Source organism: Dryas octopetala, chromosome 9 (genome assembly GCF_963921425.1).
Source record: "Dryas octopetala chromosome 9, drDryOcto1.1, whole genome shotgun sequence".
Classification (NCBI taxonomy): Eukaryota; Viridiplantae; Streptophyta; class Magnoliopsida; order Rosales; family Rosaceae; genus Dryas; species Dryas octopetala.
In genome coordinates, this window is record NC_141374.1 from 4,895,765 (window position 1) to 4,908,005 (window position 12,241).

The 12,241-nt window shown below is 36.8% G+C and overlaps 1 protein-coding gene across 1 annotated transcript; it reads left to right on the forward strand.

The window, feature by feature from the left end:
• Nucleotides 1-4,056: 4,056 nt before the first annotated feature.
• On the forward strand, nucleotides 4,057-7,642 carry LOC147273337 (short-chain dehydrogenase TIC 32, chloroplastic-like). The gene is made up of 8 exons (XM_086255901.1): nucleotides 4,057-4,305; nucleotides 4,850-5,081; nucleotides 5,258-5,334; nucleotides 5,658-5,811; nucleotides 5,931-6,009; nucleotides 6,609-6,693; nucleotides 7,189-7,235; nucleotides 7,324-7,642. The coding sequence occupies exons 1-8, from the start codon at nucleotides 4,200-4,202 to the stop codon at nucleotides 7,486-7,488; spliced, it is 945 nt and encodes a 314-aa protein (XP_086112027.1). The 5' UTR covers nucleotides 4,057-4,199; the 3' UTR covers nucleotides 7,489-7,642.
• The last annotated feature ends 4,599 nt before the right edge of the window (nucleotides 7,643-12,241 follow it).

Here is a 12,241-nt window from a genome sequence, read left to right on the forward strand (position 1 = left end):
GGCTGTTTATTTTGGGGAGAATTAGAGAATTTTGGGCTGTTTTATTTTGGAACATTGTGATAAATTTTGGTTTTGGCTGTTTATTCATTTTGGAACATTGTATATATGTATTGAATTTTGTTTTGGGCTGTAATTATTGGCTGTTACTTATTTTGGAATATTGCATGAATGGAATTTTGGGCTGTAATTTTTGTAAGTATTGTAAGATATATAATAATTGTAATTTTGTTTAAAAAATATTAATTTTCTTAACGGGTAGAACGGGTCGTGTCGTGTTTATTCGTTTTAATTCGTGTCGTGTTCGTGTTGGGGGTTTTGTCACCCGTTACTTAATGGGTCGTGTCGTGTTAACCCGTTAAGCTTAACGGGTCGTGTCGTGTTTGATCCGAACCCGCAAAAAACGACCCGTTTGCTAGGTCTTTGTATAACACATTGAACCAAAGATTCTCAAATGCTTCACTCCTGGCTTCCTTCCACTGAAAACTTCAAATGGAGTTTGACCAATCAAGGCTCGAGTGGGGCACCTATTCAGAAGATACACAGCAGTGTTAACTGCTTCCTCCCAAAAATAATTAGGTAGCTTCTTCTCTTGTAACATAGCTCTTGCCATCTCCATAATTGTCCTATTCTTCCTCTCAGCCACTCCATTCTGCTGAGGAGAATAAGCAACAGTGAGTTGCTTTTCTATTCCAAAGTCTTCACAAAACTTCTCAAACTCCATTGAGGTATACTCTCCCCCTCTGTCACTTCTTACTTTCTTCATTTTGTAACCACACTGAAGTTCTACCATTGCTTTAAACTTTCTGAATACAGAGAACACATCTGACTTTTGTCTCAAAAAGTATACCCAGCACATTCTTGACTTGTCATCAATGAATGTGAGGAAATACTTGTTTCCTCCCAAGGTTTCTGACATTGGTCCACAGACATCTGTGTGGACCAATTCTAGCAAATCAATAGCTCTAACAGTCTTCCCTTTATCAAATGCTTCTCTGTGACTTTTGCTCAAAGCACATCCCTCACAAACATGCTCTCCTTTTGTGAGCTTTGGTAAGCCAATCACCATTTCTTTGTCTTGCAATTGCAGCATGCTCTCGAAATTCAAGTGGCCAAACCTTTTATGCCATTTCCAGTTTGAACCAGTCACTGTGGCCTTCTTTGCCATCATTGGACTTATGTCTTCGAGTACAAGTGGGAAACACCTATTCCCTTTCATTTGAATTGCTGCCACAGAAGCTTTCATACTCTTATCTTCATAAATGGTCACCATGTACTCACCAAATACCAACCAATAACCATGTTCCACCATTTGTCCAACACTGAGAAGATTTTCATCTAGTCCTGGCACAATCATAACTTCTGTGATGTACCTTGTTCCTCCTTTGGTTTGCACAGGCAAGACTCCCTTCCCAGTTGATTCCACAATGTCTCCAGTCCCCATTTTTATTTTGCATTTCATACTTCTGTCAATGTTGATCAGAAGTGACTCATGACTAGTCATATGATTGCTGCAGCCACTATCTAAGTACCAAACACCTTGATCTTTCTCCACAGAGGCTTTGTGGCATGCATAGAACATGGTGGCAGGCTCATGGACTTGGTTTGCATAATTAGCAATCTGTCCCTTCTTGTGTGGTTGATGGCAATCTTTTATTACATGCCCAAACCTATCACAATTGTAGCATTTCACTTTTCCCTTGAACCAGCACTCTCCATAGTGAACTTTATCACACACTTTGCACTTTGCCTTCCCAGTGTCACCTCCTGGTCTCAAATTAGATTGAACCTTGTTATCCCATTTCTTGGGTTTTCCCTTCCAACTCTTGAAGTTTCGTTTTCCCCCATCATGATTGTGAGATTTGGCTTGATTGTTCTGTCCTTTGGAGCCAATACTTATACTAGCAAAGGCCCTTTCCACCTTCTCATCATCTTCTTCATGCCTGCTTAGCCTTAACTCATAGCTTTTGAGAGAGGCAAAAACTTCATTTACAGACACAGAGTTTAAGTCACTGGTTCTTTCGAGTACCACACACATAGGATCATAGACCTTAGTTACACTGATCAAGACCTTCTGCACCATTCTTTGTTGAGACAAACATTCACCATATTTTTCCATTTGGTTAGTTAAATCAAAGAAACGAGTTGAGTATTCAGACAAGGCTTCACTCTCCCTCATCCTCATATATTCAAATTCCTTCCTCAGACTTTGTAATTTAACTGACCTGGATTGCTCATCACCATGATACTCTGCTTGTAGAAGATCCCAAGCTCCCTTGGCAGTGTCTTGGTTGATAATCCGAGAGAAAATCTCTTTGGATACAGCCCCTTGAATGATGCCCAATGCCTTTGCATCTTTCATATTCTGCTCCTCCATGTAAGCTTCCAGTTCATCCTCCTCATCGATGCTGGAGTCTCCTTCCTTCTTAGCCTTCTCCTTCTTCTTCTTTGCTTCTGGGATTGTAATCCCCTTTTCAACTAACTTCCAGATGCCATGTGACTTGAAGATAGTCACCATGCGCACCTTCCAGAATTCATACTCAGTACCATCAAAAATGGGAGCCCGTAGCTCACCACTCCCAGACCCAGCCATGCCTAGATCTAGATGGTTTTGTACCTCTGTTTGACTCTAGCTCACACACACAGTACAACGCCCAGTCACAGAACCAACCTGGGCTCTGATACCATGTTGGATTTACTGGATAATGTACCTGGAATGTAACCAGGAATGTAAGCAGGAAGGGTACTGGGGTTACAGAGAGGATTTCAGAGCAATGAGAGAAGGAAGAAGATGATGCACGAAAAAGTCATGCTCACATGTGCAAGATGCACACACACAGCAAGCTATATTCCATTCCAAAATTCTGTTATACAAAACGACACAGTAACAATCAAAATGACCGTTGCCACACACGAGCCTATGAGCTCTTACAACAATACAAACACTACCCTATGAGGCAATGCCAACTAAGCAACGACACTTTAATTAACAAGCTAAAACAGGAAACTTGGTTATCAGGCAAATGCCTTAATTAACTCTAATAGATACGTACCAAGAGAAGAGTTGGGGGTTCATTTGTTAAGCCAAATTTTCAATCCTGTTCCACAGATAAAATGTCCAAATGCAGCATCAAAAGAACTATCTATCAGGCACAAGAGCTCTAACTTGCAGTAGTAGATCCTTAGAGATCCCTTTGAAATGCCAAAAGATGGTTCAATCTAATAATTTCCATCCAGTAATCGAACATCGAGTTGATTGTGTTCAAGAAATTGGATCCATCACATCATCTGAAAAAGAAAGAGGAGAGAGGTTGGGATTATCTATTGAGTCAACTTTTCCTTCCAATCTTATTGCAAAAGGAACTTGACGACAATATAAAAGGAAGCTGATATAAAAGGTGCTTTAAAAGATCACAATATTGAGAGCTTGATAACATAAAAGTTGTTGGGTTGATTAGATTTTGTCCTTTGTTGGAGGGGTTGTGTGTTGGAGAGAGTTCTAGAAATTGCCTTGTGAGCTTTCTTTTATATATAGTGGTCCAATCGCTTTGCTCTAAGTCATTCAATAGGATGCAGCCATATGTCTAGCTAAGATGACTTGTACTTTGAGTGGTAAAAAACTGTTTATAAACTGGTGATGAACTTAAAAAAAAGAAAAAAAAAAAAGAACGGGTGCTGAGCTTTAAATGAGCTGGGTATGAGCTATGAATGGGTTGGGTCACTTTATGGTGGTCGAAGATATACCTCAAGCCTTCAATTTCTCAATTTCTTTAGCTAAACAACTCTCTGCAGAGAACCAAGAGGCCAAAAGCATCACTCATGCATGCAAAACATGTATTCATCATTATTTTTGTCTCATTCTCCACTTGTTAATCAACAAACCCTGCAAACAACAACCATGAGGCCAAAAGCATCACTCATGCATGCAAAACACGTACTCATCATTAATTATTTTTGTCTCATTCTGCACTTGTTAATCAACAACCATATATCGTATACCAATGCCACCTAGTAAATCTCCTCCATTACTCTTAATTATAAGAGCAAAAAATTAATATAAATATGGGTATAAACACATTACATAGTACTAAACTGATACTGCTGGCTGTGATTACTGTATTGGGTTTTGGAAGTGTAGCTCTGTGAAATTTTTTGGATTTGATTCTGGGTTGGTTGGTATCGTCTGACCAAAATCTGAAACCATGTGGATATTTGGGCGGAAAGGGCCATCTGGGTTTTCATACCGTTCTACAGCTGAGGAAGTCACTCAAGGGATTGATGGAACTGGTCTCACTGCAATTGTTACAGGTCTTCATCTTCCCTTTTCTTTTCATCTGGTTTTTTTTTTTTTTGTTGGTCAGTTCCTGTCATTTTATATTCCATAATATGTTTGGTTGATGGGAGACTTACTGGGAAAGAAGGAAGAAGTTTTCTTTTTTAGTTGTCTTTTATTTAATTTACAACGACAATTGAGCAACCAAAGGGTATTCTAGTTTTCTATCATGGGTAATTTTTTAGTATTTCATTGGTTGGTTTTATTGATTGAAGGTGGCAAGCTTTAGGATTAGTTGATGTTCTAGATGCAATGTAAAGTTAAAAGTGTCTTTTCTTGTTGGTGATCGTTACTGATCGAGTTTTGGGTATACTATTGATGCTCTTTCGATTATATATTCATGTAAATCATGGGTACGTGTTTGAGTGTTTAGAGTAAAGAATCAAATAAATATGTGATGGCAGTGATGCTTGAGTAATAAGTCTTTATGAATGATCGACTTGTTTGATTTTGGCTTGGCAATTGGTGGAATTGGTACATTTGGCCTTTTTCAGTTCTTACACATAGATTTGATTTCAGGAGCGTCAAGTGGTATTGGTGTGGAGACAACACGCGTTCTAGCATTGCGTGGTGTTCATGTCATCATGGCAGTAAGGAATACAGATGCGGGTAGGGATGTCAAAGAGGCAATACTTAAGGAAATCCCCACTGCCAACATTGATGTGATGGAACTAGATCTCAGCTCAATGGCATCCGTAAGAAAATTTGCATCGGATTATATCTCATCTGCTCTTCCATTGAATATCTTAATGTAAGAAATCTAAATTCGACAAGTATAATTATTTATGTTACATTTTCTTATAGTTATTTGAATCTCTCTTCTCTAGTTGTCAATGCATATATCAGTGGATACATGTGCTTGCATGCATCTGACTTGTGTGTCATTATGACCATATGGTTGTTATAATTTCTCCTCTCTGTTTGAAGTAATAATGCAGGGGTCGCAACTCCATTCATGCTTTCCCAAGACAACATCGAAATGCAGTTTGCAACCAACCATATAGGTATCTAATTTTAAAACATAAAATTATTTTGATGTTTTTATCAAAAATTATAAGAACTTTTTAATGAGGGAGTAGGGAAAATTTTAGTTATTTGGCATTCCCAATTTGCTGTTCTTCTTTCCAGAAATCTGAAATAGTTGGATTGCAGTATTAGGATCTGAATAACTTCAGTTTTCAGAGAGAGATAATTCAACTTTACTCAAGTTTTGACCTTGAATAAGGTTTCTATTTCGCTATAGAAAAATTCTAGTGATTTGAAATGCCCTGTCATGTTGTCTTTATAAACTGGAATCTTAGAGTTCTTAATTACCTCTATTTTACAGGCCATTTTCTTTTGACAAAACTTCTATTGGAGACCATGAAAAAGACAGCAAGTGAAAGCAACAAAGAGGGAAGGATTGTGAATGTGTCATCAGATGCTTACCGATTTACATATCGCGAAGGGATCCGATTTGATAGAATCAATGATGAATCAGGGTAACAGTTTGACATATATGACCATCTGTTGAATTTTATCACTAAGTTCTGCTACAGTAGTGCAGTGATCTATAATTTTATGGTTTGACATGTCCACATGATGTATTGAAAATTTACAGATACATCCAAATGTTTGCTTATGGGCAATCAAAGCTAGCCAACATATTGCATTCTAATGAGCTTGCAAAGCACTTGAAGGTACTCGATTCATATAAGATCGATCATCAATTTGATTACCAATGAATTTAATGATATAAATCAATTTTATGTGATTTTTTCTTGGTTAATAAATAATAAATCTAAAGAGGACTTTTGGTTATGAATGGATCAAGTTCCTGTGACAGTGTAAAAATTAAATGGTTGAGCATGTGCAGGGCCATGGGGCTCTGTTCATGTCTCTTTTGGTCAATAGAAGAGAGAAGAGTCACAGGATAATTTCAGTGTGCAAGTATTTTCTTTCTTTCTTTCTTTGTTTCTTTTCCCCCAAAGATATCTATACTGAATGACTTTGCAATTTGAGGATCCACCACTAAAAGTCTGAGAGATAATTGACTCTCAAATGGTCATGGTACGTGGTTGCAAACATTGTTGATTGTTATTCTTCCTATCTTCAAAAAGCAAAAGTTTCAAAGAGCATAAGGTGTTAGCCTTTACATCATTGGTGTTTTCAACATTCATAAGCAGTCCTGCAGTTCATACTTCCAAACAAGCCATGTCATCATGCAAGGGAAATTCTAATCTGATGTTGGTGTTTCAATTTTTTTTTTTTTATCTTTTAAAATTGTCTTGTTTAACAGGCAGAAGGTGTTAACATAACTGCTAATTCCCTTCATCCTGGATCAGTTCGTACCAATCTTCTGCGCAACCACGGTTATATTAAAGGTAAAGTTTTGAACTATTGACAAATATGTAGTAATGTTCTTCAAGATATGCTTAGACATGTAGTTGTTGGGTCCACATGACAAATATGCTCATTTGTTTGGGATGGGTGATTAAGGTCATGCATTCTAAGTTGTCTGTAAAATTGTTATAATTAAATAGTATTCTATCTATATCTTGTTTGGGGGGTGGGTGACTTGTATCTTATGTCACTAATGACAAGGTCATAACAAAATGACCTAATATAAGGCAAGGGTCTACAACTCTTGTACGCTACCATATCAGTTCACTCTGAGTACATATATGCTAATATTTAGCATCATTTAGAAGCATTTAATAATGACATGTTCCAACTTCCAAGTACATACACTATGATACAGTCAACTGAGTAATATTAAGATCTTCATCCTGTGTTTATAACCATCTTCCCTAAACTTTCATCATCTCCTGTATTTGTCTGGATTCATATTACATCTTCATTGTTATGGCTTAATGCAGTCGTTTTCAATATGTTCGGCATATTTGTGTGTAAAAGTGTTCAGCAGGTATGTTTATCTTTGAACCCTAATATGATACGCTCAAGCAGCTTCACTGCAATTTACTTGTCCTTTTATATATTTGACATAACTTCAGGGAGCAGCAACTCAATGCTATGTGGCATTGCATCCACAAGTTAAGGGTGTCAGCGGCGAGTATTTTATGGACAACAACAAAGCCAATCCAACCTCTCAGGCTAAAGATGCAGGATTGGCAAAGAAGCTGTGGGATTTCAGCTTGAGCCTGACAGATCCAAAGTAATTGGGATTTATGGATCAAAAGTAAACATTAGGGTATAACATAAACAAGGATTATTCACGCCAATGCCCCCTGAAAGTAACTTTGATTTTCAATTTACCTCTTGAAACTTCATTCCTCCCACTTTACCCCCCGAACTTTATAAAATATCATATTCCGTCAAGTCCGTTACAAGCTCCGTCAAATAAGCTGACGTGACAGTTTATTGCCCCTTCCACATTAGGGCTGTAAATTGGCTCGATACAGCTCAAGTTCGTATCGAGTTCGGCTTGAGCTTGATTCGTTTAAGCTCCGCTCGAAAAAAACAAGCCAAGCCGAAGCTTGCTCGTTTAAGAAACAAGCCAAACTTGAGTTTTAGTATGTTCGGCTCGAAAAGCTCGTGAGCAGCTCGTATTTTCTAGTTTATATGTTTCATACCTCATTTTCTATAACTTATATGAGGACTTCTATTTTTATTTCCTACTTTGTTTTTGTATTGTTTGGTTATAAAACTTCTACTACCTTACATCTCTTTTTTAATGAGAATTTTTACAAATTTTTTGTTATAAGTTATCAATGTTTAGATGAAATTATTTGGTACAGTTGTATTTCATGGAAACTATATTCATCTATATGGTGTTTTAAAGAAGTCTTTGGTGCCTATCTAATTTAATTAAAAATATATATTAATTCTAAGTTAAATTAACATATTATAATGCTTTCAAGAAGAAAATATTCGATAGAAATTAATATTTTTTAAAAATAATAGCTAATAAAATATCTTCGATAAAATTATGTGAATAAGCTCGATACAGCTCGAATTCGTATCGGGTTCGATTCTTTTTTAGCTTGTTCGAGCTCGGCTCGTATAAGAAACAAGCCAAGCCAAGCCAAGCTCAAGCTCGAAAAAATTAAAACAAGCCAAGCTTGAGCACGGTGGTATTCGGCGCGGCTCGTTTACACCCCTATTCCACATAAGCGCCATGTAGGCTTTTTTGACGGACTCATAGACAAACTTAATGGAATATGATATTTTGTAAAGTTTGAGGGGCAAACTGGGAGGAATGAAGTTTCAGGGAACAAATTGAAAATCGAAATTACTTTCAGAGGGCATTGACGCGAATAAGCCTATAACAATACATTGGTCAAACTTGTAAATTGTAGTTCAATGTGCCTTTTACCGGTTTAAGATGAAGCTACAATGTTGTATGACCATGTAAATTAAAAACTGTAATAACCATGGTGTCCCACTTGCTTACTTGCAGAAGAATGTATTGTTTTAAGGCTCAATTATAATTTACTCTTTGAACTATAGGGGTGATTTCAAGATGTTCCACAAACAAAAAAAAATTTCAAGCGCGCCCACTAGCTTTTGGAAATCCTGCAACATTAGTGATTCCGTCAATAAAACCGTTAATTACTTACATAGCTTTGTTGATTGCAATTTTTTAGTGATGTAGATGCAATGTGGACAATAAATTAAATAATAAAAAAATCTCATTTCCCTTTCTCTCTCATTTCTCTCACTCCTCATTCATCTCTATGAGACTCTATCTCTCTTCCTTCCCCCACCCAGCCTCGACGACCCTCCCTCTTCACTAAGTAGGGGAAGGGGGAGAGAGAGAGAGAGAGATATGAAGGAGGAGAGAGAAAAAGGGAAATGAGATTTTTTTTATGTTTTGTAATTTTTTATTATTTTGTTTTCCACATGGCATCCACATCACTAAAAAAATATCAGTTAACAAAGCCATGTAAGCAATTAAAAGTTTTATATATTGACGGAATCACTAACGTTGCATGATTTCCAAAAATTGGTGGACGCGCTTGAAAGATTTTTTTGTTTGTTGACCATCCTGAAATCAGCCATATAGTTTGTAGGAGTAAATTGTAATTGAGCTTTGTTTTAAAATAGGCCGTGACAATGTAATTCAATGGATTGTTCTACCGTATTGGGCTGGTATTGAAATACTTTTATTACATTTGCATTTTTGCCCCCTATGCACAAAAATTGTTATGCTCAGTCACACATACAGTTGTTGGTACACTAGAATGACTCAATTCAAGATGCTCAATTGCTCTTTTGAAAGTAATGAGACCTAGAGCATCAAGATCTATACTTTTTCTTTGGATGAGGGGAGAAACCCCACGATTCGCTTCCTTATCAGGTATTTAGCCTTTTAGTAACCTTCAGATTTGTCCAATCACCTGTAAATCACACATATAAGGTAAAATCAAGTCATTGTTGCGTTATAAGTTGTATAATGGCTTTAAAAATTTTGTTTGGTTCCTTTAAATGCTTTTACAACATTATATCTACAAGTCCAATGTAAATTTATGTAAATTTTGTCCCCTATATTTCAAAGAACAATACTTGGATCACCCCTTGGGGGTACCTCAAGGTTAGCCCACCCCCCTAAATTCTGATTTCGGCAATACCGGCGCATAATTGGAACCATTCACTTTTAAATTACCTATTATAAATCTTCTTTACAAAAAATTAACTCAATTGGAAATCGTTTGGTTATATAACTGTTGTCGATTAAATAAAAAAATTCAACAGTTTGGTAAAACAATCACTCTTTAATTGACAACAGTTATATAATTAAATGATTTTCGATTGATTTGATTTTTTGCAAAAATGAACTTTAATATGTTATCTAAAAAGTGAACGGTTCTGATCATACACCAACATTGTTAAAATTAAAATTTAAGGGGGTGGGGTGACCTTGAGGTACCCCCAAGGAGTGACCTAAGTATTGTTCTATTTCAAAACATATTATTGATTTTTTTTAAATGGCAAATTTTCAACCTTGCTGATGATTTATTTTTCGTAAAAAAACCATGGGTCATGCTTCCAAAGAAATATATATTGCGTTTATAACTTTTGGAGCAATGCATTTAAATTTTTTGGCAAAATGGCTTTGTCTAGTTGTCTTGGCATTAGCAGTCACTATTGCTGCTAATATTTTAAGAATGGAACTTACTATGTTATGCTGGTTTTGTTAGCATTCTCTGAATTGATTTGGTTTGCATTCTATATGTTGTAACTTCATAATTATCATCTGCAAAATTAATGGGGTTATTTAGCGAGGAGTCGAGTCATGTGGCTTGGGCGAAGGCTCAGGTCACCTGGTTTCTAGAGTGGAGGGCACTGCGTAAGGCTGATTCACAGAGCAGCGAGTACCTCCCGCTCTTTGCAGTAGAAAGACTACGGGTCGGTGCTGGCCTGACCCACCATGGCCCGCTAGACTCTGCCAGTCGGACCAACACTTTCCACTGTATTTGCCCAAAAAAAAAAAAAAAAAGGATTCTCTACCTCTTCCACAGCAGAGGAAGTTACTCAAGGGATTGATGGAACTGCCCTTACTGCCATTGTTACAGGTCATGATCTATTTCAACCTTTAGTAAACATACGATATTAATGCTTTGCCATGTCTTTCATATCTTTGTCTAAGATGAGCTAGCTGTTTAGACACAAAAATGCAATGGGCACGTGGAGGGCCAAGATCTATGCAAAAACACCTCCCCATGTGTGAGAGGCGAGGCTTCCGACCTTTGATGTGGGTGTGCCACTATTCGGTTTAGAGTAGTCGAATAGAAAATGTATAATTAAAAATTAACGAAAATAAATCTGGAGTGCTAAATAAAAATTTAACTTTTAAAAGACGATTGTGCGATTGAAAAGGAACGGGAAAAATCTATCTACGTATTTTTCTTGCCTAAGACGATCTAAGACTTTGAAAATGAACAACAAAAAATAAATAATAAAGCAACAGAACTGTAGATGAAAGCTCACTGGAAGTGGAAAATAACATTAACGTAAACTAAATAAAAAGTTTGATTTCAGCAAGACAACAAAAAGGAAACAAAAATATTAAAAGGCTGGGAGCTTGGAGAAATATAAAAATAAATTAACATGAAAGGCTATGACAATGAAAATAAAGAAAGCTTTGAAAATGAAAAAGTTGCTGGGAATTGAATTGAAAATCACATTGTAGTGAGTTTTTGAGGTTGTTGTGTGTTGAGAGACCTCTTTTCAATTGTCTGTAACTTCTCTTTTTATATTAAGTCTTTTCTTTGTCCCTAAGTTTTGGTAGACACATGTGTAGTTTGAAATGAATTGGTTTTGAAAGTAGGTAGAGAGCTGTAGACAGCTTTTTGAGTAGTGAGACAATTGTTCAAAAGGATAAGGATGATAAAATGAGCTGAGTCACTTTTTGAGATAAAGCAAACACTGCCCAACCAGAAGATTTATGCATGTCAGCCGAGATGAATTGTTGCTCTTGTATTGATGTTTGGTTTAAATCCTTGTTATTTATTTGGCCTTGGCCATGTGATTTGGCGGATGTCACACACATTCCTTCTCCTTCACGTGGCAAGCTCCCATACCCATCAATTAAGCTCTCATTCATTCAGCAACAAAGAAGATATTTTGAACCCAAATAACATTGTAGAAAAACAGGGGACAAAGACAAAAGAGTAGGCAAGCAGTTTAGGTGGTTCAGCTGGAGATAATTCCAGCTTACATCCACTGTGAGAATCAACTTCTCATTAACATCATAAAAAGAGAAGAAACACTCTCTTGGTACAAATAGAGGTCTGCACTAGCAGCCAACTGAACACCATTAATGCACTAACGGAATTATTACACAACCCAAGCCAACAACGCCCTTTGGCCTTCCTGAGGCATAAGGCCAACAGCCCATTTAATGATAGGGAACAGAGAATAATTACTGAGTAATATTCTAATTACTAAGTAACATTCCAATACTCCCCC

Excerpts from the sequence above, each read along its gene's own strand:
- LOC147273337 (XM_086255901.1), top strand. The coding sequence starts at position 4,200 with ATGTGGATATTTGGGCGGAAAGGGCCATCTGGGTTTTCATACCGTTCT. Across the intron at positions 4,306-4,849 it reads TCTCACTGCAATTGTTACAG|GAGCGTCAAGTGGTATTGGT; the intron begins GTCTTCATCTTC and ends ATTTGATTTCAG. Across the intron at positions 7,236-7,323 it reads TGTGTAAAAGTGTTCAGCAG|GGAGCAGCAACTCAATGCTA; the intron begins GTATGTTTATCT and ends ACATAACTTCAG.